The following is a 25628-nucleotide window of genomic DNA, read 5'->3' as shown; positions in this document are numbered from 1 at the left end:
TTGAGACCACACTTCAAAGACCACAAAGCAGTTGCCTACACACTTAGCCATAAGAGCAGAAGGCAAGTACAGACGTCATGGAGCATTTGTCACTCTGAAGCCCACAACCCCAACATGCAGTCATAGGTACCAGGAACATAGGTGATGCAAGAGGAGCCCTGGGCTGGTGGAGCAATTGCTGCATGCTTGGAGGGCCCTAAGTCAAATTCAGGATACACAGCACACTAGGAAAGAAGGGTCAGCCTCCACACCTGAGCCAACCATGCATGCATGGAGTAAAATCCTGTCCCTCCATTAGCCAACTAGCCATACTGACCCCCTCCTTTCCCCATGGCAATTTCCCCTGTAGTGCCTGATAAGCCCAATGTGGTAGCATTGCAGCAGAACTCCATTATCCTATCTAGACCAACTGACTACGTATTTGAGTAGCCTCCCTTAAAGCTTACGGGACCTAAGTGAACTGGGAAAGGAGGCTCAGCTGCCCATTAGCAGATCCAGCTCCCTGCCTTACAGTCACCTCCTGAAGTCAGCTACAACCAGATCACACTATGTTGGGGGAAACAGAAGACACTTGTAGAGTTGCCAACCAGACCTTTGAGCAGCTTTTGTGCTTTGACAGTGGTTCAACGCACAAACTTAGCTCTAACAACTTTCTCAACATGCATCATTTTATAAACTATCATGTCCGCTTACTCTTAATTTTTTTGTAAACTAGTAAGTCCCAAAACATCATAGCCTTTTCTTGGACGTGAGTTGCTTCTGCCTCCTGATTATTTTGTTTGTCATTTTCTACACCTTTTCCAGCTCTGTGGTAACCAGAACTGTCAAGATAATTCCAAGAGTGATCACACCATAGATATGTATAAAGTCAGCGAGAAGGAGTCAACATCACAGGAATAAGTATAGAGAGATACCATTTTGTTTGCCTTAAACTATGAGATATCTGTGTGTTCTAGTTATGGAGTTTTGAATGTTGCCTTGGGTACGCCATTATATAAAATGTTCATATGGTTTTAAAAAAAATCCGAAGTAGTTGCACTCTACTGTTCATACCAGCACAGTACAATTTTGTCCTATTGCATTCAGTGAAGCTTACTTCCAGAGGAATGTGTACAGGCTTGTAGCATTGCACTGCATTACTATGTATGTTTACTCAGAAATAAGCCATTTACTAAGGGTTTAAAGGATTGCAACCTTACAGTCCAATGAGAGTGAAGATACATGTTGCAGCTGAACGCAAAACAGAAAAAGGTTTTTCTCGTGAAGAATTCTATTGAATTCAAAACGTGTTGTTTATTTTGGAACTCAAAAAAACCTTGTATACACCTATAGAAAACTTTTGCAAATTTACACATTAGGATGCTCATCTTTATTGAACCTATGTGACTTTATTGGCAACACATTTATTTAGTATCATGCTCAGATTAGCATATGCATTGGCATCTTTGTTTAATACCCAATACATGTACTTTATGCATAGCATCTGTTTCTATTAATGTGTTAATGTAACATAATCACTTATGCTCAACTATTCTTATATTACTGATGAATAGTTTGAAGATTTCCATTTATACATATATATCATAGTTTCAGGCTCTTTAGTTCAAAGTACAATTATTCTGGGAGTGTGTGCTCTACACCAGTGTGTTTGGGAACTTGTATTGTGACTGCAGACCCCTCCTGACATCCTCTTCATCCTTCATCAGATTGTTATATAGCGCAATCACTTTCAGGTTCCAGTCCAACTCTACCAGTTTTCTGCCAGTAGATCTCCTCTCCCAGTGCCAAAGCCAAGTTTAACGGACCAACTTCACTCATAGCTATACGGAAGTTCTGCTAGCAATTGGACAGAAGTTCATCATTCATCAAAAAGATAGAACCGGGAGAACAGGTTCGAAGCGCTTTCTGTTAACAACTCCTGCAGCCCTTGAGATCCCTAAACTGACATTCTAAAGATAATTCGTGGCAAACCAGAAGGAAACTTCGCTTTGGGAATAAACCGGAGGGGAGTTTTATGGGGCTCTGTTGCAACCTCCTCTTTGCTCCCTTAGCCAAACTGAACTCCCAGGTGCGCCGCAGTCAACCCTAATATTCCATAAAGGCGAAGAGCTTACATCTATACGAATTTCCACCCCTATCCGATAATCTCTCTTTATCCCTCCGCGTTACACAACACGTTACGCCACATCACACCCATCCATGCATTCTCCTCCTCCTACGAAACCTCACTCCGCCGCCGCGGCTTGTCACAATTACGAGCCCAGGGATTGTTGAAACTACATCTCCCGGGATGCTGTGCAAGGCGGCTCAACTTCTCTCCGCAGTGCATGTTGGGACATGTAGTTCTGCCCCCGCTCCGAACGCGTTGAAGCGCCGCCCCCTGAGCACTACGATTCCCACAATGCACCCGGCCTTTCCCCCCTCGACCGCTCACCTTCCTGTCTTAGAAAAAAAAATAACCCTGAAGTTCCCTGCGATCAGCTGATCAAGACTGACAACAAGGGGAGAAGGAGAAGAGCTTTGGACTGGCCCCGATCCCTCCTAGGGGGTCCCAGGTCTACATGGTGGGGCTCAGGCACTGTGGGAGCTAAGCCCTAACCCTGCGGGGGAGAGGAAGGATCTGCCCAGCTCGATCCTTGAAGCTCAGAGGAGGAGGAGGAGGAGGAGACTGTGATCTGATTACTTAGTCACTAAGACTTCCAGGGAGGAAGAGGAGGAGGAAGGTGCCTACTGTTTTTGTAAACAATAGATCGGGATGTTGGGGGGATATTTTACTCCTAGGCAGACCCTGTCATTTCGTTTATTCTGTTTCCTCCCCACCCCGTTGTTGTTTATGAGAAGATCTACTAGTTTAAAAGAAATGTTTAGTATATAGCAATATTTTCCTATTGTGATTTAAAGTAACCTTAAGTAAGCAGCTCGTTAGGTATATGTTTTGCCCTTTTTTAGGCAATATGGGCAGACAAATATTTATTGTGCTTTAAGGCAAAAGGTCCTGTTTTGGAAGCAAATAAGTTACAAATGTAAACAGATGGAATGGTCTTACTGTAAGACACCTACCCTCCCTCCCACCCCGTTTGCTGGCTTAAACATTGCTTGACTTACGTTTGTAAATTATTATTGTCCTAATTTAAGGTAAGTAGATATTCACCGCTGGGAAAAATAAAAACCCAGACAGTAGGGTTTAAAAATATGTGGCGCTTTGATGTGGCTCTCCCTGGTCAGATTTGTTTCCGTGCTTCCTAAGGCTGTAATCCTATATACTGCCACCAGACTTAAGTCAGACTTATAAACATAGAATTGGGGCCTATGCCACTTACTTTTATAAAGGCCCTTCTGCTTATTTTGTGTGATGAACTTTAGTTTGTTCAGATATAATTGCAGCTGAAATAAAGATCTTGTCTGAGATAGCATTGCTGTGAGCAGACAAATACATTTCTTGTTTTGCAAAAAACATAGATCCGGAAAATGTCCCCAAGTGCTTTGCATTGTTCAGGAGGAGTTGAATTGTGACAGGAAAGCACAAGGTTTACTAATATTGTCTGAATTTTCTGTTGATTTTTTAAAAAATATAAAACCATTGATGTTATCTTTATAAATCTTTTTCCTATTTCTTTTTCAGGCCTTTCAGGGAAAAGATCTGGCTTGCATTTTAGAAACATATCCTTGTTTTTCTTACACATATCTAACCTCAGTGTGACTTTTAAGCCCATAATTCATTTGGGCCTGTCCTTAATTGTGGAAAGCTGCAGTGTTTACATTGGCTTTGCATATGATGATGCCATTATAGACGAGAGAAAATCAAGACGGACACATTCTTTAATAGAAATATCAACATATGCAGAGTTTCCTCAATGTTAAGATAAATACAAATTCTAATCCTTTGGAAAACCAATGTACATATCTGTTAAAAAATTGTAAAGCTAACAGTAAAATTTCTGAAAATGAGTGCCCAGCCTCCAACAGCTGATAAGGGACTGAATACTGCCCTTTTGTGCCAGGAAAGCTATGCTTGCAGTGGCACAGATGAAGCAACCTTTGAGTGCGATGAGTGTGGAAGCCTGCAGTGCCAGCGGTGTGAAGAAGAACTACACAGGCAGGAAAGGCTACGAAACCATGAACGGACCCGAATTAAAGCCGGCCATGTCCCATACTGTGACACCTGCAAGGTTGCCAGTGGGAATATCATGCAGAGCAATATCATAAACTCCAGACAGAGGGCAGCAATAAGATGCCAAGCATGCAAAATTAACCTCTGTGTAGAGTGTCAGAAGAGGACACATGCGGGTGGAAACAAGAGGAAGCACCCCATTACTGTTTACCATGGTGACAAATCTCACGAGGAGGAGGAGGGGATGGATGAGGAGACCAAGAGGAAGAAGATGACAGAAAACGTTGTAAGCTTCCTGTTGGTAGATGAAACAGAGGAGATCCAGGTAAGAAATGTTGTGACTTTTGAAAGGCAGACAATTAAATCTGCATGATTTATCTGAGGGACTCAAGGCAGCATCATATTGGGGGGAATAAACCCAATGATATACAGTGGTACCTTGGGTTACATACACTTCAGGTTACATACGCTTCAGGTTACAGACACCGCTAACTCAGAAATAGTACCTCGGGTTAAGAACTTTGCTTCAGGATGAGAACAGAAATCATGCTCCGGCGGTGCGGCGGCAGCGGGAGGCCCCATTAGCTAAAGTGGTGCTTCAGGTTAAGAACAGTTTCAGGTTAAATACGGACCTCCGGAACGAATTAAGTACTTAACCCAAGGTACCACTGTAGTATAGAATTATTCTTTGTGACTTTTCAACTTGACAGTTGTGGGGTGGATACTTTCTTGAGTGGGCAAGATGCACGGTAAGTAGCTAACATGACAGCCTCAATTCAGTCTTTAAAGAAATTTTTTTTGAGAGCCTCTACATATGTGCCTTACATTTAAATCTGTCTCTCTCTCTCTTCCTCCCTCCTATATAGAGCATATAACAAGTATTAGCAAAGGCAAAATCAGTTTCCCCTTCTTCCTTCATCCACCCACTTTCCCTCCCCCTCCTCAACTTGCAAACTTTAACAAAGCCACTTGGTTCAAATACATACAAATGAGGTCATGGTCAAAGTCACTTAAATCTGTCCTAACAGAGAAACTCTTCTGTAGTTTGTAGCATACACTGAAGTCAGGAAGCAATGGCTTCTTTGCTATGATGTCACAGGAGGCAGAGGCATCATAAGTCTTCTTGCTGCCACTGGGTTAACTGCTCTGATGTCACAGAAGGAACCTTTGGTCTGGCTGCTAGAGGAGTTGAGATCTTAGGATTTGAATTCGAAAGTCCACAAGCAGCTTTGAACTGCAATAAGTATGACCAATGCAAGTTGGTTAAGATGTAAACAGACAGATACTTGCTGATTTGTTGGATGTCAGAACTGAACCTTCATTCCAAATTCTTTTGTAACAGTGGCTGCATAATAGTTCTGTTTTTCTGCACTGTGTCTGGCATAGTCTGTTCAGGTATGAGAGTGCTGTTTGCTGGACCTCAAGACTATCATGGCAGTTAATCATCATACTTACAGTGTTCTTAGTTTTGCAATCCATTGAAAGAGTTAACCTACTTGGTATAAGGAAATTAAAGGGAGGCTGAGGTTGAGCAGATAAGTAAAGAGCTTCAAAGAGAATGATGAGTTCCTGTAGAGTCTTGCCAAAATCACACTCTCAGCTGTAATATGCCTTTAAGGTTAAGGAAGCTTACTGTTGTCTTCGAGTTTATGTTTGCACAACAAATGGGAACCCAAATTATATCCAAATAGTCCACATACTGTGCTAATAATAAAAGTTATCAACCATCTACAACAATAACATATACTACAAATCACCCGTAAAACATCCATTTTCAAGCTCCATAGATGAAAAACAACTTCTACATTTCTTAGACGGATTCCAACTTGAATTATATAATGCAATTGTTTTTCCTAGATAGCTGTGTGCTGCTAACTTAGAAGTATTTTCTTTTATAGAAAAATTATTGCCTATAAGGTACATTAGTTCCCTGCTTTGTCACATTAAAATAACAACAACTCCTCATATTTATTGGTTTCTAAATGTGCTTCAGTAGTTAGAACAAAACAAGCTGTCTGAAATACTACTGTAACATTACTGGCCTAAGGAAACTCTCCTACTATCACTTCTCTGTTTTGTCAGCTGTACAACCTTCACTCCTTTGACAGGACAATGACATACTTCTTCCATAAAAGTTTTAAATAACATAAATGCCCATCAAAATATATCCAGAGTGGGAAGGCGTAGTATAACGTTGACCTTATTACGGAAATGTTGTGAAATCAAATCTATAATTTAAACCATTGGGAGAAACTGTCTTTAATGTATCAGTTCAATATGACTCCTGCTGAGTAATATTGCTGAGGATTTGAAATTTTTGCTCAGTTGCCAAAAACGTCAAATGCTACGGTGTACAGTTGTATACCATGAAATATGGAAGTAATAAAGTTTCAGTTGTTCTAGTTCTGATCTTACTGCTCAATGATCCATAATTCCAAAATTCCACTTTTTTTGTTGTTCCTCCATATACACGTGGACAAGGGTATGCAATCACATAGATCACATGTGTGGAGTGACATGTAATGAAATCCCTTAAAACAAAAGCTTTACCATCTTTAGGATTAAAAAATTGTTTTGTTTGTACAGGTTGTACAGATCTGGAATATTAACTTTGTTAAAATGTCCTTTAGTAATAAGGGGTTTCATGTGGTAAACTGTAACTGAATATACTATTTTTTTCTTCACATTTAAAGATCCAATATCCTACAACAGGCAAATCCTGGAGTATCTTATATTAAATATCCGTGTTTCAGTACAATATGTCTAATAGGGAAAGGTATTCTGTTACATTTCATATACTTGAAAAGGTTTTTCCCCTCTGCTTTTGAACGGACCTATTATCCTACAATAACTCATACTCAATATTTAGCCTTCTTTATACCCTCTTGATGAAAATCTCTTTGTTTCAAATCGTGTGTCTGTGTCCCTTTATTCAATATATTGGACAATTATGTTTCAGCCTTAGAAACTGTCCAAATGGCAGTGATACATGTGGAATGATTCCTGTTATAATATATAATACGATGTTCTTGTCGCTTGGTTTACTGTATTTTTTACACGAATTTGTCAGTGTTATTTATAAGTAAAAAATTATATCTATTAAAAATCCATGTGCACTAGTGATTTAAGGATCAACTGTGTTCATCCAGGTAAGAAATTCCCAAACACCACTATTTAAACCCACACTGATATATATCATCAGTGATATATATCAGTGATATATGCCATGCAGTGTACATGTGGATTTTTCTCTTTGTACAAAATTGCGGTTGTTTCTAAGTAGGACATATATTTATAACATTGCTCATCAGAATTTGGGTGTTTTGGAATTTCTTACTTGGCTGAACACGGTTGATTCCTGCATCAAATTCACTATGGATTCACCACATGTACCATTTTTGGACATTTATGACCAATGCTTTCTCATAAACAAATCTGACTGACTGACTAGGTGGGGCTGAGAATGCCCCCTGTCTGGCACCCTGGAGGGCTGTTCAAGCCAAACAACAGAGGGACCAAATAATCAGACTAGGTATAAGGCCACTTCCTGAGTAAGGCATCCATTGTCAGTTTCCATACTCAGTGATAAGGGAATAACTTTCACCTTATCCATCTATATTGTTTCTATTGTATAGTCAAATGCTAGTGACTGACACTGAGGTAAAGCTTTTTCTGTTACAGAGATAAGGAAAAGTGTAACTGGGTGGGGTTCTAGGTATGAGGTTGCTGTTGAAGGCAGAAGAACAGCACAAGTGAAATAAAATGGCAGCCCTAACAGCAGTGTGAAAGCTTACAGGCTTGTAAAATGCGTTGTAACTTCTGTTCTCTTCTTAGGCAAGTCTAGAGATGGGAAGGCCTGGAAGAAACCCGGAAAACTGGGGGGGAAACCAGTCCCCCCTTTTTTTGTTTTTTTCCCCAAAGCTGTTTTTTCCCCGTTTGGAAAAAAACGGAACCCCCCCCCTGGTTTTTCTCCCAATTTTCCGCTTTTTCCCCAGGCCTTCCCATCTCTAGAGAAGTCGGTGGTATGGTTCCTCATCTACAGGTCAGATTGAAAATAACCCATTTACCGTATTTTTTGCTCTATAAGACTCACTTTTCCCCTCCTAAAAAGTTTGGGGAAATGTGTGTGCGTCTTATGGAGTGAATGCAGGTTGCGCAGCTATCCCAGAAGCCAGAACAGCAAGAGGGATCACTGCTTTTGCTGCACAGCAATCCCTCTTGTTGTTCTGTCTTCTGAGATTCAGAATATATTTTTTCTTGTTTTCCTCCTCCAAAAACTGGTCTGGTGCGTCTTATAGAGCGAAAAATACGGTATAAACTGGTGCAGTTCCATTGACTTTGAATAGACTCCTTAGGAGCAAGGGTGTCATAGCTCATGGGCAGCAAGCAGTTATGAATATCCTTTTAGAGAAAGCTTTAAAAAAATTATTTACCTATTAACTTTGACTCTATTGTGGGGTGCTGTTTTTAGCTCCTTTATAGCTTGACTGTCACGCTGTCTTGGATTTTCTTTTTTTATTACTGTTTTATATATTTTTAAAGTTGTAAGTTCTTTTGAAAGAGGTATCTCTCTGATGCAACTACAAAAGTTGTTGACACAACCCTAGCAGGTGTACTCAGAAGTGAATCTCACTCTGTTCAACAGGGCACACTGCCAATAAGGTTTTTGTAGGATGCAGCCTCAGTTTTCTATCCCATTTATCCTTGTTTCTAGCTGTTTCATCAGTAATGGGTGGGTGGAGCTGTTTTCTAATGCAATAGATGTCAAGGTTGTATTTGACTTCAGTGAGGACAAACCTTCCTGTGGTTTGGCTATAAGGCCTTCAGTTATGGCTTAGCGGCACATCTGTTCTCTTTTCTAATAAACATAATGGTGACATTGAAAGTGGATCCCTAACAATTAAGGTTGCTGATTTGCAACCTGGAGAGTCTGCTTCTCTAACAGCCTCAAAGAAGTAGAAGAGAATTCAGGTGTGGCTTCTCCCTCAAAATATCTACCTTCATTTAAATAGTGTACATTGTGGAGAATTGCTGTACCATTTTTAAAGGCTGCAAGACAAGCAGAAACATACCAGATGAAACTTTTCCTCTCGCTTCAGCTGTATGCCAGGAAAAGCCTCGTCCGCTAAATTTTGCTTATCACGCAGTTGTTAGATGTAGAGGAGTCCTGCTAAGGAGAAGAAAGATGATACAATTTATGTGATATATGCTTCAAATTATATGTATAATTTCATATCTCATTGACAAAGTCAAATTGATGCTGCGATTGGACAAGAAAATACATGACATCCATTCATATACGACCCCCCCTCTAATAGTTCATAGTTTTAGTTCACATTTTCATTGGCTCACTCCATACTGGAAAAATGTATGTTAGTTGTATATAATTAAAGTGGCAAAGAATCTATGATTGGATCATATTTTTTCCTGGAGGTAAGATAACAGCATAGTTCAACTATGCTCAAATATAATAACAGAATGATTTCTAGATGCTAGGAATTTTAAAATAGAGTAAGAGTAAAGGACTGAATCCTTGCACAATCATTTAAGTTTTTTGCCCCTCTTGCTAAGATGTGACATCCTTAAGCAGGATAAGAAATCCAAATATTCCTGTGTGGGCTAGCTATGTTACCGTCCATTCCTTGCCTAAACAAAAAAGTTTTTAGCAGGCATCAGTATCTCAGAGTGTTACTGGCTAAAAGAATGTCACTTGCAGTTACAAGTCATGTCCCAGAAGCATCACCGTTTCAGCACTGGGTTCTTTCCATTAAAAAGTTCTAACGCAATCTTTCTCTTCTTGTTTTGGAAGGTGGCAAACGAAGACGAATTTATCAGGAAACTGGACTGCAAACCTGATCAGCACGTAAAGGTGGTGTCTATTTTTGGGAACACTGGGGATGGCAAATCTCATACCCTTAACCACACTTTCTTCTATGGCCGTGAGGTTTTTAAAACCTCTCCCGCTCAGGAGTCTTGTACGGTAGGGGTTTGGGCAGCCTATGACCCTGTCCACAAAATGGTGGTGATTGACACAGAGGGTCTTCTGGGGGCCACTGTCAACCTGAGTCAGAGGACCCGGCTGCTTCTGAAGGTCTTGGCTATTTCGGATCTTATCATCTACCGTACTCATGCTGACAGACTTCACAACGATCTCTTCAAATTTCTTGGAGATGCCTCAGAGGCCTACCTAAAACACTTCACCAAAGAACTGAAGGCAACCACAGCCCGTTGTGGCCTGGATGTTCCCTTGTCCACTTTGGGCCCTGGAGTCATTATCTTCCACGAGACTGTATACACACAGTTACTAGGTGCTGGTGAGTAGACGCACGTTGGTTGCTGCAATGTAAATCACTTGGGATGGATCTGTATCGTAACACAGCCAGAGTTGGGTGTTGCCACGTGGAAGATGTGGGGACTGAATCCTGACTTAGCTCACTATCTAGAATATAGAAGGGTAACATGCAGGGAGTTTGCATCTGGCAAATAGCAAAGCATAAGCCATTGAGCTTGGATTATGTGTATTTTGTGTGACTATGGCTTTTGGGATCACATTTCATCGTCCTTTTTTTAAAAGCAAGGAGAAGAAGGAAGTTTCTAGATATTCTAGCTGCAAAGCTAGTGTATACCACCTGTTGAAATCTTAGAAACCAGAGGCAGGGTTGATCAGAATTTCCAGTGGCAGGAAGCATGGCTTCATTGTCTTCCATAGTTTTCCCCTTGATACCTAACAGAAGCAGACTAAATTATGCAATAGATGCATATCCTGCTTGCATATTATAGAGTACTTTTAAACATACAGTGGTGCCTCGCAAGACGAAATTAATTCGTTCTGCGAGTTTTTTCGTCTTGTGAATTTTTTCGTCTTGCGAAGCACCGCTGTGTATTGATGGTTTCCCATAGGAATGCATTGGCGGTTTTTAAAAAAAGGCGCAAAACGTTTCGTCTTGCGAAGCAAGCCCATAGGGAAATCCGTCTTGCGAAGCAACTCAGAAAACAAAAAACTCCTTTGTCTTGCGAGTTTTTCGTCTTCCGAGGCATTCATCTTGCGAGGTACCACTGTATTTTAAAAATAAAAAGCTTGGCAGTATGTACGTCCCTGGTTTCAGCCCCTCACTAAAAGGAAAGGAATTCCCTGTGGACTGACTTTGCTGAGCATTACCAGTAGCTCTGGAGAACACCAGTGAAACAACCGAAAAACTGACAAAGATGCAGAAACTATTTTGTTTTATTTAAGAAGTTTTTAAAATCTGCCTTTCAATAAGATGCTTCATAGCTTTGAAGCAACAATATAATCAACAACAACAAAATGTTAAATTAATAAAACAAGCAGTAAACAGTAAAGACAGTCAAATAAGCATTTTAAAGAGCAGTGGTAAGTAGTCCAGCTGGTATATTCAGCAGCTGAGATCTGATCTGAATGAAAGGAGTTTCAAGAACATGTTCCTGGAACTTTCTTGCAGGAGATGATTTTGCCATCTTTGGAGTATAATGGAGTATAATGGCATTGCCACTGATTTTACAGAAATAGGTAGAGTAGTAAAAAAAACAACCACCAAAAAACCTCCACCACCACTTGTACACACAAGAAAACAAGCGGTATTATATAAATTAAAAATCCCTTGTTTATAGACCATGGTAGTACAAGTAGTTTATGCTGTTGGAGGAGGAGGAGGCTTTCATCAGTTGCACCTTGCAGCAGATACGCTTTTAAAAAAACAATGTGACCCCATCAGTAGGCCATCAATACAACTGCATCTAAATAATGTAATATTGATAGTAAGATTTCCTATAAAGGGCTTCTTCTTCCTATTCCCCATTTCTTTCCTCTAATAATCTATTTAGGTTAACAATTTGTAAGCTACTTTTTAAAAGGTATGTTCTGGCAGCATGGAGTTGGATCCCGTGATCCTGTCATCTGCTAATAGAAAAGGGCGGCTGGTTTTTTACCATCCTCCCCACTTCCCTCCAATCTCCAATCTGCTCCAGAACAGCATAGGTGACAGGGTGGTGGTGGGGGGGCTGCAGAGATTGGAAGAAATTTCCCCTCCATTGGATTGAAGGCCCTTGCGTTCACAGAAATGTTGTTTCTGGGAAAGGAAGGTAACCTTTGGGTCCAGCCTATGCTTTGCTCTAGGTGTTTCCTATTAGGAGAGAATTTGTTGTTTTGATCAAGAATGCACATGCAAATACATGTAAACACATATGTAAAAAAAAAAAGTAAATACATGTGCAAACCTCACGATAATATAGCTAAAGTGATTGAATCTTTTAGATCACCCTTCTGAGGTGCCTGAGAAGCTTGTCCAAGATCGGTTCCGGAAACTTGGGCTCTTCCCTGAAGCCTTCAGCTCAATCCATTACAAAGGAACAAGGACACATAACCCCCCAACGGATTTCTCTGGGCTCAGGCATGCCGTGGAGCAGCAGCTAGAAAATAATACGACCCGTTCTCCCCGGCCTCCTGGAGTTATCTACAAGGCACTCAAAGTAAGTGTAAGATGGTGAATTACTGTTTCTCTATACAAAGACCACAGATTCCGTCGCCACAGCCAGCAGCTCTGGGGGCAGGTGACTATATTTCAAATTGCAAATTCCTCCAGTTTCATTTGTGGAGGGTTGGACTTTGATTGCCATCAGGTCCCTTAGAAATCAAAGTCCAACCCCCGTCCCAAAGCAGGGTCACCTGCACTCCTCCTATCCACGGAGCAACTCCCATAATAAAAAGCAAACAGCAAAGAACAAGAGTTGACCGGAGTAGACAGTGTATCAGAGCTCCTGAAGAGTAGGCAGACCCAGAACAGTACGACAAGTGAGCCATGCCAAGAGAAAATGGACACCCCGCCTCCAGTTAGGCTGACACCGAGGGAAATTGAGGACATTGGCAGGCTTACAACTAACACTGAGGTCTGAATTGTACTTCCTGACTATTCCAGTTGCCCAGGGCATATCAGCTTCTGTGAGTTGTTTTCTTCTTTTAAAAAAAGGCCAGAAGAAACTTTGGACTGGGTTTGTGGAGTAGGTGAAAATAGTACTTCATCAAGCCCATGTCTCTTTAATACTTTCCCCCAGTGTTTGCAAACGTAGTTTCTACAGACACTGTACTTCTACTAGTAGTAATGCACCATAAATGGCCAAGCAAGGCGGGACTAAGCTGCTGTAGTACAATGGAAAGATCCTTCTTGTTGCCTGGGTAACTGAGAGTCAGGACATGGTCTCCAGGCAACAACCTATTCTCTGACTTGCCTTGATTTTTTCCCTCAGTTTCCTTAAATGGTTTTTCATCTGTAGATAGCAAAGATGTAACATCTGGAGCTAGTGGAGGTCAAGAGCACAGCTCTTCAGGGGACAATGTAAGAGTGTGAGTGGCTGTCAGGGAAAGTATTTTAAAATGAGGATGGATATGTTTTTCGAGGAGAGAGTTTATATGTATGCAATTAGAAGTTTTACTGCAAAACATCCTCCACTGAGCATTTATTATACAATTAGATCTTTCCCATGTAATGAGAAGTTGTAATTTTTGACTTCTTCCCTACAACCCCGCTCCTATATTTATTGTGGTGTTGCCACTAACAACACAATCCTTAACATGTTCTCTCAGAATCCTGTGATTATTTACGCTGTGCTCAGTGGGGTTTACTTCCCGGAAATTGTGCATGGCATTGCAGCCGAACTCTTCTTTTCCACAACCCCTCCTTGTTCACTTTATGATTTGACAGGCATTTTTACAGTACGTGAAGAGTATAGTTACCCATGGTTTTAATGTTCATTATTCATTCATGGCTTATCTATTTATGGATGTTGCAGTGTGAAGTATACACTTTCTGATCATGAGGTATTTAATGGTTTGTTGCCAGAAGAAAAGTTTCTCATCTGAATTGCAATCAGTTGCACTGTCTTAATCTATGGTTCTTGCCTGCTGAACCAAAGAGAGATTTTGTGGCTTTCATAACTGTGCAGCAGAGAGGAGTTTGTAAAGTTCTGCTTCTCCCAAAATGCATGTAATGGCCAGGCAATGATACCCCTGTAGTCTAAAAGGTTTCCAGGGTCTGCTTGGTGCTTTTGCAATCTTTACATTCAATCTTTGTGAGCAGGGGATGGGGGGAGAAGTTGCTTACAAAACGTTCAGGGAAATTCCTGCCAATAGGCTGCCAATGTAGGGGTAAGCCCTTTGCCTCTCTTTCTCTTTCCTGGAAATTTTGGATTTTATGATTTATTTTTATTTTATGAAATTTATATACCATTTAATTGTAATAAAAACCTCAACGTGGTTTACGAAAAGAATAAATGAATGGCAATATGGCTAGAACCTAACAGTTTTGACAGTCTTTCCATCCTTTTTGAAGATCGGGCTGGGCAATATCTGGTTTTCAACATCCTAATATAACACCAGCTAAACATCACAATGCCTCAATCTATCGCGATATATATCCGCCACAGCAGAGAGCCTCGTCAGTCCTCCCTACAGCGGAGGAGGAACTCACTGACAGCAGACCCTTGCAGAGGGCAAGATTGTACCCTCCGCTCATCAGCTTGTGAGCAGAGAGTTCTGTCCTGCTAGGTGCTGTGTTTCCTGTGGGGAACATGCAGGCAAAGCAGACCTCTCCCTCACAGTTCAGTTTTGACAGATTAATGGAACCATCAGATGCTTGTCAGGGAAGTGGCTCTGTGCATCTGTTAAAGTTGGCCTGCAGGGTGCAGGGAGAGGAAGATCTGACATGCCAGGCCGAAAACGTTCCACGCCCTGATCTAACACATAAGAGGTGCTTCACACTCCTATACCGTTCCATAAAAGTTGGTGTTTTTTTGTTGTCCCTCTAGCTCTATACTCACTGCTGGTTTCTCTCTGTGTGTTCTGCAGGCACTGAGTGATAGGTTCTGCGGTGAGATCCCAGATGATCAGATGGCCCACAGCTCCTTCTTTCCAGACGAGTATTTCACCTGTTCCTCCGTATGTCTCAGCTGCGGGTAGGTGGAATGTGAAGAACACTATTTGAATAAGATCTACAGTGTCAGAATTATGCTTTATATTACAATATAATGACCATGTTACAAGCAACCCAGTCATTGCCCATTTTAAATAGGGAGTTGCCAATGTCACTGTTAAGTAAAACTTGGGTGAGAAATTTTGCGGTTGGTTATTCGTGTTCGGAATTTGCTTTGTTTCTTGTGTTGTTGGGAGAACACTGCTTCTGAAATGATCTTATTAACTTTAAATAAAATCCAACATTACTGTACAGTCGTACCTCAGCTTACATATCCCTCTGGATACGTAAACTTCGGGTTGCAAATGCATATACTTCTGGGTTTCACCGCATTGCGCCATGTGTGCGCGCAGAAGGGCACCTCCAGTTATGAAGTTTTTGGGATGTGGCTGGGCTCCGGAATAGATTCCGTTCATAACTGGAGGTACCACTGTACAGTGGTACCTCGGGTTACATATGCTTCAGGTTATATATGCTTCAGCTAACAGACTCCGCTAACCCAGAAATAGTACCTCGGGTTAAGAACTTTGCTTCAGGATGAGAAAGAAATCACGCAGCGCCAGCGTGAGGCCCCATTAGCTAGAGTGGTGCTTCAGGTTAAGAACAGTTTCAGGTTAAGAACAGACCTCCAGAACGAATTAAGTACTTAACCCGAGGTACCACTGTATATATATTTAGTGTGTAAGGCATTAGGTAACATCATAAACCTGGAATCTATATAATTGGGGGTGGGGAACCACTTTTAGCTAGTGGGCCAGATCCAATTGTAACCAACAACCCATGGGCCACATTTGACAGGTGAGCAGAGTTGCCCATCTGCCAGTCATCTGACATAAGGTTGATCTGACTCCCAGCTGAAGCAATGTGGCTTGCATGTGGCTTGTAATTGTAAAGAGCAACAAATGCAAGCCACAACTGCAAAAGAACAATTGGGAGCATTAGATCCACTGGGGAGCTTCCGGTCAGTCTGCCTTCTGAGAATTTATGTGCTTTGCTTTGAAACTCCAGGTGTGGATGTAAAAACAGCATGAACCATTCAAAAGAAGGGGTGCCTCATGAAGCCAAGAATCGGTGTAGATACACCCATCAGTACGATAACAGAGTGTTTACATGCAAGGTGAGTGAAGCAAGTGAGAGAGAGCTTCTGGTACTGGAGGTTGACAAGAAAAGCCTGCATAGCTTATAACCTGCTAAGATTAATGTAGCCCATCAATCCATGTATTGTAGCTTCCAAGGTGCTTTGCAACCTGTGATCGGTAAGGAGCAAACTCTGCGTCCCCCTCCCTCTGTACATTACACAACCCATCTATGTTTGCAGTTGGAGGCAGAAACAAGAGGATCTCTGAGCCTCTGCTGGGCTGTGAATTCACTTTGGTGGGTCAAAGATTTCACAGCTTTGGGCTAGAAAGTATTAGGGTTTTCCCTGGCCTGTTTTCTGGCACCCACTGTCTACTGAAGAACAGTAAGTTCCTAGTTTTAATGCTGTAAATGTTTTCGTGCATATGTTCAAAACATGCCATTCCTCGTTGCCTCCGTTTTGGGGGAACTAACGCATAACTCTTCATTGTAAATGGAAGGTATGGACTTTGAGATCTGAAGATAAGTCATTTTAATTGATATTTTGCATTCCAGGCCTGTTATGAACGTGGGAATGAAGTTAGAGTGGTGCCCAAAACGTCCGCTTCCACTGATTCCCCTTGGATGGGACTTGCCAAGTATGCCTGGTCAGGGTGAGTACAGGAGCAGGAGAGGACCTGTTTTCCCCCTTCATCCTTCCCTGCTCCAATTCTCTTCACGTGGAGCATGCTCAAGTGACCAGTTCTTCTTCCTTCCTGACTGCAGGTATGTGATCGAGTGCCCCAACTGCGGAGTTGTGTACCGCAGCCGACAGTACTGGTTTGGCAACCAAGACCCTGTGGATACCGTGGTGAGGACAGAAATTGTGCACATCTGGCCAGGTGTAAGTCCACTTGCATACATTTGTTTCTTGTCCTTTTAATTGAAGGGGAAACAATTAGGTTGCCACAGTAGCAGGCATTCCACCCCTGTTCTGTTAAATCATCCCATTTCAGGAGATGTTGACGATGAGAGACATTTTACTTGCCCAGGCCATTAAAGCCAAGTTTGACGCCACCATGTTGTGTCTTGGAGACATGGATTGAGAAATATGTATACCAGATCTCTCCTGCCCAGCTTCAAAAAACATTTCCTGTATTCATCCTGCTTCATCTCCTTACCTCTCCATTAAGATCCATCCTAGTGCGTTTAGGCCACACATTCCATAGCAAAGAGTGAGAGAAGGGACCAGAGCCATGCATTAGGATCTTCCATGCCCCTAGACAGAGCTCCTATTTTGAATTCCTTCTAAGGAATTTACATGAAGATCTGGGGCGTCCCAGTCAGTAACAGAAGTCTAATTTCCTTATGTGGTTGCACCGGTGAGTCACTTTCTTTCTCCAAATAAAAGACAATGTATATCTTCTAATATTTGGTAGAGGTCAGCAGGTCAGCAGCAGACAGGCACAATGAGATGTTAATTGTATTGAATATCCATTTTTGTTGCAGACGGATTGCAGTCTGAAAGACAACAACAATGCTGCTCAGCGCCTCATAGATGGGATGAACTTTATGGCACAATCAGTGTCTGAACTGAGCCTGGGACCCACAAAAGCAGTGACCTCTTGGCTGACGGATCAAATCGCTCCAGCCTACTGGAAACCCAATTCCCAGATTCTGGTATCTAGTAGTCATCATACTTGCATGCTGATGAGAAGTCATTTTCCTTTCCCCTACTTCTCTTTCTCCAAAGAGATGAAATAATGGTTCATTGCTCGATGAAATGCCTCTGATGTGTTCTACAAATCTGTTGCCTCCAGCAGACACAGTGAGACAGCCCTGTGTGCAGTCTCCCCCTTTGTGGGCTCTCACTCTCCTGCTTCCCACCAGGAAAAAAGAAAGAAGCCTTTCTGCTCGAGGCTCAACAGCTGGGCCACAGACACCTCTGATGCAGGTGCCAATCCTGAGCCTCATGACGAAATGTGTCCATCGTGTGGTTAGCTCTGAGGCTGCCGTAGATGCTAATGACCCCTTCACACCTGCTTGCCTTGCCCTAGCTTGTCTCAGGAAGCCTTTAGCAGAGAGCTGTGTCCTCACCATAGGAGCCGGCTCCTAGGGGCAAGGTCCCTTTGCCCCTCCAAAAAATATTTGAGCAGGTTGGGGTCCCCAAGTTGATGGGCATTGCCATTCAAATGGTGTGTGTGCATTGCGACTTGTGATTGATTATGCGGGGTGGAGCTTACCTTGGCCCACCCAATATTCAAGTTGGCACTCCTGGTCCACACACACACATACACAATGCCGTCTCAGGTGTAGGAACAAGTGGATATGGCTTGAGTTCCCTGCTGGCCAGATGTTCCCACCACCAATTTAGCTGACTGAAAGACTAACAATACCTCTTTCACCAAACTACTTAGTCCAATGGCTTGTTGTCGTGTTCTTTTATCTCCTTCAGAATTGCAGAAAGTGTGGCATCTCATTTAAAGATAATGACACCAAACACCATTGTCGGGCTTGTGGAGAAGGTTTCTGTGATGGTTGTTCATCCAAGACCCGCCCTGTTCCCGAACGTGGCTGGGGCCCCACACCAGTGCGAGTATGCGATGGCTGCTATGACGGCAGGGGCGTTCAGTTAGGTAATCCCATCCTGACCATAGTAGGTGTGTGAACCAAAGGGGGGAAACCTATAACCTTTTGTGTGTCTGTTGGTGTATCATGTTGTGCTTTTAAATGCTTGTCCCTGTTGCCTTTTGTCACCTCCCAGCTGAGATTGAGGTCAGGCTATGTGAGATGTTGAAGATCTGTGATTGGATGTCTTGCTTTGATTCTTCAAAAGCAGCCATGGGATCCCTGAATTGGATTGGGATGGCATCACTGGAGGAAGCTGTTAACCTGTGCTATTTGCATCATCTAAATAATGTGTGTGGAACCTTTGGCCCTCCACCTGTTGTGGAACCACAACTCCCAGCAAGCATGGCCAGTGGCTAGGGATGATGGGAATTGTAGCCCAGCAACATCTGGAGGACCAAAGGCTTCCCAATACCTGATCTAAATACACCCCAAAGTCACTATTTGCCCCATGGGTGGGAGAATGTTTTGATTTAAGGCCTTCTGGTTGCTTATGAAATAAATCGGGGAATCTAGCTGTGGATTTCCAACATCTCATCTCTTTCATTAGAGGTTTTAAGCAGAAGCTGGGTGGCCACCTATAAGGGATGTGGTAGCACTGCGTTTCCTGCATCAGGCAGGATGACCTCCTGTCCCTTCCAGTTGAGTGATTCGTCTAGTTTGGACCTGACACTCAGCTGTGGTCCTTCCTGTATCCAGGGCAATTCCCACAAAACAGCAGAAAAATGAGAAAGCAAAATGAAGGAGCATAATAATAAATTTTAGTTTCCAAATTTCTCAGTGCATTTACAATTGAAGTCTTCTTCCTCCATGAAAACAACTTACCTAAATCTTAAGAAATCGCTATTCAGATTGAATTAAATCTCCTTCATTTTAACTCTAGAATTAATGGATTTATTCACCGGTTGTAAGAAAATGATCTATTTAATGGCAATAGAGAAGAACAGTGTGTATGTACTGAGTAGCTTCCCCAGAGGAGGGACATTGTTGATGCTTTCTTGTCGTTCTGTTCCTGAAGCTGCTCAGTTCCAAACCGACACTTCCATCATAGTTGCCCATGGACCCTGGAGAGCTGACTGGGCTGATGCTGTCATTCTTTATTTTGTTTTGTTTTAATTTCTGATGAGCACTGAGCTAATTGAACACAGCAGCTATCATCTTTTCTTACCCTAGAATTCCCAAGGCATTCTGGATTAATAAAGATGGCAGCAGACAGCTGCTTTGCTCGGCACATTGCTGGGGAGCACCAGGCTGAGTGCTGCCACCCATCTCTGCTGCTGCCATGCTGAGCTTACAAGGGGAGGAGGTGGCAGCATTCAGTCTGGTGCTCACTAGAGAAGCCTTGTGTGCAACCTTGGAGGGCAACCTACCCAGGGCTATACCAGCGCTGTTTATGACTCTGGTAACATACCATTTCAAGACACTTGTGCATGATTCAAGCTAGGAGAACATATTATAGAGGTTGCTTAGACACCTGTGGATAAATGAGAGTTGATTCAACAAGGGGGTATCATGGTGTTTGTACAGATGAAAAAATTTCTGCAGTGAGCCTGTTGTGAAATGTACCTTCCCTTGCTCCGATCAAACGCAGGAGAGTCCTGATGTTCTGGTTTTCAGATGCTGAATTTGATCGTGTCAATTGGCTAGCCATTTTGGCATTCACAAATCCACTTCCTTCTCAAAAGCAGTTTTATAAAGCTTAACACATAACTTGTATTAATAATAATAATAATAATAATAATAATAGTAATAGTAATATTTTTAAAGCACTGAACCAATGTTTGACAAGATGGCTAGCCAAGATCCTTGTGTTTTAGGTTCTCTCCCCGACCTCCTACCCTGCAAAGCAGGCATCCACCGGAAGCGTAACATGAGGTGGTGCCATTCCAAGAGTGGCAGCGGTGGTTGGGAAGAAGACAGGAGTGGCTGGTGCAGTGGGGTGGGACAGAGTGGCAGTGTGGCAAGGACTTCGCTGGGAGTGCCAGACTGGCTCTGCCAGTGAACCAACACATCCCTGATCTTGCCACTGCCAGTAGCTGGCAGCAGGGCTGCTGTACCAGGAAGGCACTCCTGCTGCATTACTCCACCATGCCAGCCGCTTCTGAAAGCAGAGCTCCCTTCACAGCAGAAAAACCTTCCTCCTCTTTGAAGGCATATCTGTTTGCATCCCAAAGAATCAATCACACACTTTTGTTGACTGTCTCAGGGATCCTATGGCATTACAATGAATTCAAGAACTCCAGTCACCCTTTTATCCCTGGTATAATGGGCCTGTTGTTATTTACAGGGTCTCTTAACCTGAAAGTGGGATGTGGGTGGCGCTGTGGGTTAAACCACAGAGCCTAGGATTTGCTGATCAGAAGGTCAGCAGTTCAAATCCCCGCGACGGGGTGAGCTCCCGTTGCTCGGTCCCTGCACGGTCCTGCCAACCTAGCAGTTCGAAAGCACGTCAAAGTGCAAATAGGTACCGCTCTGGCAGGAAGGTAAACAGCGTTTCCGTGCGCTGCTCTGGTTCACCAGAAGTGATTTAGTCATGCTGGCCACATGACCCGGAAGCTGTACGCCGGCTCCCTCGGCCAATAAAGCAAGATGAGCGCCGCAACCCCAGAGTTGGTCACGACTAGACCTAATGGTCAGGGGTCCCTTTACCTTTATCTTTACTTAACCTGAAATAAAACAAAGGGGGATCAAGAACCTGTTTCTCCCATTTTCAGCTCATTTCCAACTCATGCTCATGTAGAAACCATGTCTTTAAGCATGGGCAGCTAAGTAAGCTGCAGGTTGAACAATTTATTGCCTAAGCATGAGAAATCATAGCAAATTCTCCTATGGCAGTTAGTCCCCTCATCAGCTGCTACCTTGAAAACCTTCACAGTCACACAGATAGCCTATGCCACTGACAAGGTAGTGAAGCACAATAGTTTTACTCATACTACTGTGAGGATATAGCCCTGCTTTGTGCCTTTCCCACTTGGCAGTAGCTGAAAGTAAAGGTAACAAGAAAGGCAAATTGTGAGCTTTCATCTCTTCTTAGTCATGGATTCTGCCCACAAAACAGCTTTTGGTGGAATCGTCCTGGGGAGGTAGCCTTCGGTGAAGATCTCAGTGTGGAAGATCTATGGATTTCAGTCATTGTCCCCTACCAGGTTAGGGACCAACCACTGACTGCAGCTGGCTGCAACTTCTGGGGGAACATCAATTTTAATTCTAAATAGAACAGCTGTGTCTTAGGCTGGAGTTGTGCCTTTGTCTCTGAGCCCTAACTTCTGTCATGCAGATGTGCCTGAGGCTCCAACTGATGAGGAAGGGGGGACAGTGATTGCCAGGAAGGTTGGTGAAGCTGTGCAGAACACTCTTGGAGCTGTAGTGACTGCCATTGATATCCCGTTGGGTAAGTGCTATTGGGGCATTTAGAAACCTTTTAGCTTCTCAGTTCAGTGGGTATGTATAGAATTGGAGGCTTTTCTTTCCCCCTCAGCAAGTAGCACTTAGTGAAATAAAAGAAGTCCAGTGAAGCAGAAGACCAGGGCTCTTCAGGTGGCAGGTGTGGGGAATCTGCACAGGTACTGCCATCCTTCCCTCTCCCCCACCAAGTTAATGCTAAGATGCAGAGCTTGGCAATAGGTTGTTTTATTCTCTAAACCTGGTTCCCATACATAAGGTTGCACGCAAAAGTGTAAGCAGGGAAAACAGAAATCTTGGGCTTATCGACAACTTGTTCACTAATCCTTTATAAGCCACAGCCTGAGAATTACTTGAACCATCCTATAGATTAGTCTTAATCCTTCATTAAGAGCAGCAAAAACAGAGGTGGGTTTTGTACAGTCCCTCCTCCTCTTTATTGGTAACAAACAGAAATGGTGTTGTGGGTTTTTCCCCCTAACTCTCTGTAGGTCTTGTGAAGGATGCTGCCAGACCTGCCTACTGGGTGCCCGACCATGAAATCTTACACTGCCACAGTTGCCAGAAGGAATTCAATATCAAGCTGTCGAAGCACCACTGCCGTGCCTGTGGCCAGGGTTTCTGTGACGAGTGCTCTCTGGAGCGCAGAGCTGTCCCTTCCCGTGGCTGGGATCATCCTGTCAGAGTCTGCTTTAATTGCAATAAAAAGCCCGGTGACCTTTAACCCTACCTACCTTTCTGGGTCCTCCGTAACACCGTAGCTTCTCAGGGTTAGATAAAACAAAAGTCACCCTTTTTAACCTTCTGCAGCCAGAGTGCATGCTCCTGATCTCTGGCCCTTTTTCCCCATGTGCGGATTTCTATAGGATTGCTGAACAGCTAGTTTTAACAAGTTCTGCAGGACTTGGCCAACTTGGGATGTATGGAGAAGCTTGCAGTAAAACGAGGAATCCAAAAATCCAGTGTATTATATACCAGTTTAAAGTATGTATCTCTATATCTATATTATTGAGTATGCTAAGAATGCAGCTGGCTGATGAAGCATTGATGATTTACAATTAAAACAAGCAAAGGTAAATGGAACTGTTTTCTGAAATGTAAAGGGGGTCAAACATACAGCTTCTTGAGTGCCTTGGAATTCTTTTGTGTGAAGCATTTTGCTGTTTGTTTACAGCATCTTAGACTTACAAAGGCTTTGGTTCTATACACCTTGAACTAACCGTTGTTCATACTCCCTGTTTCAGACAGTGAGTCCTAAGCTTTTGGGTCTGACCCTTTGGAACTCCCATCGCCCATATTTATTTTACCCCAGATGGCTTTTGTTCTGTTTATAGGGCCTTGTCATCCAGAGCTAAGGAGTTTCCTCATGGCTGAAAACAGCCAGAGAAATGAGGAAGCTGCTCTGTACAGGTCCTGATAAAAATATGTGCTGCTGCAGAAAGGATGGTAATCTTAGAAGGGCCATGCGCTAAAGGCAGTGGAAGTATGGGAGGAATCAAACAATGTAACACAAAACTTAAAGCTGGTCTTCTAACAGCTATTTCAGCTTCACTTTGGGCTGATGAGGCCTTATTTCTCTTGTTCACATTCCTCTATGCTTGGTTTTCCTTGTTGATGGACTCTTCCCCACCCCACCCCACCCATCAAAAATCTTCAGGCTAAGAGCAAAGGTAAGTACTAGGCAAGACCCACAAACCTGCAGTGTAGTGTTTGCTTAGCATCTTAGTCACTTGTCTTCTGTAAATGGTCCCAAGTATAGATTCTTAGCAGTATCTATGTGAACCACCCTTAAAACACTCATATAAACCAACTTGGAAAACAGTGATGTACTTCTGATGACATCGGGGGATTGTCTTTTTGGAGGGAGAAAACCCTGTATTGAACCACTTTGAGACACTGATCAAACCACTGAGTAAAATTATCGCATTAGACTTTGATGTGGATCTCTGCTTCCATGACAAGAGACCTTCAGAAACCCAATCAGTTTGAAGAATGAATCCTTCACCTTTTTACTCCTGAGAATGGCACATTCCCATGGCAGAGATTTGTCGTCACTCATAACAGCTGGAGTTTGGCATGATAGTCAGGCAGAATACCCTGGCACTGTTGTTTCTCCCACTTATTAAAATATAACCTTGTATACCTTGATGACTGACCCCTATTTTAGAACTGTAATATGAAATTAAGTGCTATAAAGGACTATCCCTTCTGAACAAGTGTGCTGATTTCTTCTGTATATCTACCTAATTTTGCTGTGTCTTGGGAAGGGAGAGACAGTTTCCGGCTTGCATGCCAAAATGGAACTGGATTATGTAGTAGTACATTCCTGCTGTCTAAACTCTACAGGGATTAATATGTGTTTTGTAACTAGAAACTAGGTTTGGGGTTTTTTTCTTCAAGGGATAGAAGTGGGAGAAGTTATCTTGTAGTGATTTTTCAACCTAGGTAACTGCACTTTGAAGTGTTTTATTTTTGACTCTGTGGTGGAAAATACAAGTGAAACCTGTTGTGTAGTCCATGCCCTCTGTATGTTCTCCATGCATGTAGGTATTCTACCATGTTATTGCACACCCAGAGACCACCCTTGGCATTCCTTGTATAAAATCTTCACTTGTAAGCTTCTGTTTCGTTGACTTGTCTGGGTTTTGTTGTTACCACAGAACAGCCTCATTCTCTTAAAGCCAGCTATTGCATTTCTACAATGCATGCCATGGTGGGTTCAGTGTATCTGAGGGATAACAGAAAGCCTGTTAGCACCATCTCACTCTCTCTCCTTGCCCTCCCCTCTCCCCTTAAGTCACTTAGCTGGTTGTAGAAAGTGGAGAAAGCTTATATGTGTCAATGCTCTTAAGAACTGGCTGTTTCCACAAAGTAGAAATAACGTGCCATAATTTTTAGGAGATGGGGAAGTTGAACCTGTAATTTTGCTTGGCCCTGCAATACTCAGTATTATATTGGAAACAAGAGGGAGATTTATGCTTCCAAGAGCAACTTCACACTGGCTTCTTTCCCTTAGTTTCAAAATCACACCCAAGTAAAAGATTGGAATCTCCAGATACAAAAGGACTCAAGGCATCAATATAATTAGGGTGCCTTTTTTTCTAGACAAGCTAGGTATCTGAATGACTACAAGCCCTCAGATAAAAGATTAGCTGTATCAGTAGCAAACCAAACAAATCTAGAAAATTTTCTAGCAAGAAACAAGACTTCAAACTACTGGGGCGCTCTATGAGAAATACCATTTGTGGGATTCTGCTAACCTGCCACAGCTGTGGAAGCCCAGCACAAGGACTTTCAGAGTTTAGCGTTTACCTCAAACATAAGGAGAGTCTTCTGGTTCAGGCCAAGGACCCATTTAGTCTAGTATCCTTTCTGCAATAGGGAGGGCCTGTCCACCCATTACCCTGAGGCAGTCACCATGGACAGCAGATCCGGAAAGGAAGGTGAAG

At 42.7% G+C, this 25628-nt stretch overlaps 1 protein-coding gene across 3 annotated transcripts; it reads left to right on the top strand.

Annotated features, from left to right (window-relative positions):
* The first annotated feature begins 809 nt into the window (after positions 1-809).
* On the top strand, positions 810-24801 carry ZFYVE1 (zinc finger FYVE-type containing 1). 3 transcript variants are annotated; one of them, XM_083398487.1, is made up of 12 exons: positions 810-900; positions 3623-4436; positions 9921-10425; positions 12384-12598; positions 14970-15076; positions 16102-16210; positions 16726-16823; positions 16936-17053; positions 17659-17829; positions 18605-18785; positions 22055-22168; positions 22671-24801. In XM_083398487.1, the coding sequence occupies exons 2-12, from the start codon at positions 3945-3947 to the stop codon at positions 22901-22903; spliced, it is 2343 nt and encodes a 780-aa protein (XP_083254613.1). In that variant the 5' UTR covers positions 810-900; positions 3623-3944; the 3' UTR covers positions 22904-24801. The 3 variants fall into 3 exon arrangements, with proteins under 3 accessions (XP_083254613.1, XP_083254612.1, XP_083254611.1); XM_083398486.1 differs by lacking the exon at positions 810-900 and adding an exon at positions 2394-2723; XM_083398485.1 differs by lacking the exon at positions 810-900 and adding an exon at positions 2439-2723 and having other exon boundaries at positions 18605-18809.
* The last annotated feature ends 827 nt before the right edge of the window (positions 24802-25628 follow it).

Source organism: Podarcis tiliguerta, assembly GCF_965153285.1.
Source record: "Podarcis tiliguerta genome assembly, chromosome: 1".
NCBI classification, from domain to species: Eukaryota; Metazoa; Chordata; class Lepidosauria; order Squamata; family Lacertidae; genus Podarcis; species Podarcis tiliguerta.
The sequence above is the reverse complement of the archived record's forward strand: the minus strand, read 5'-3'. Positions and strand labels throughout refer to the sequence as shown.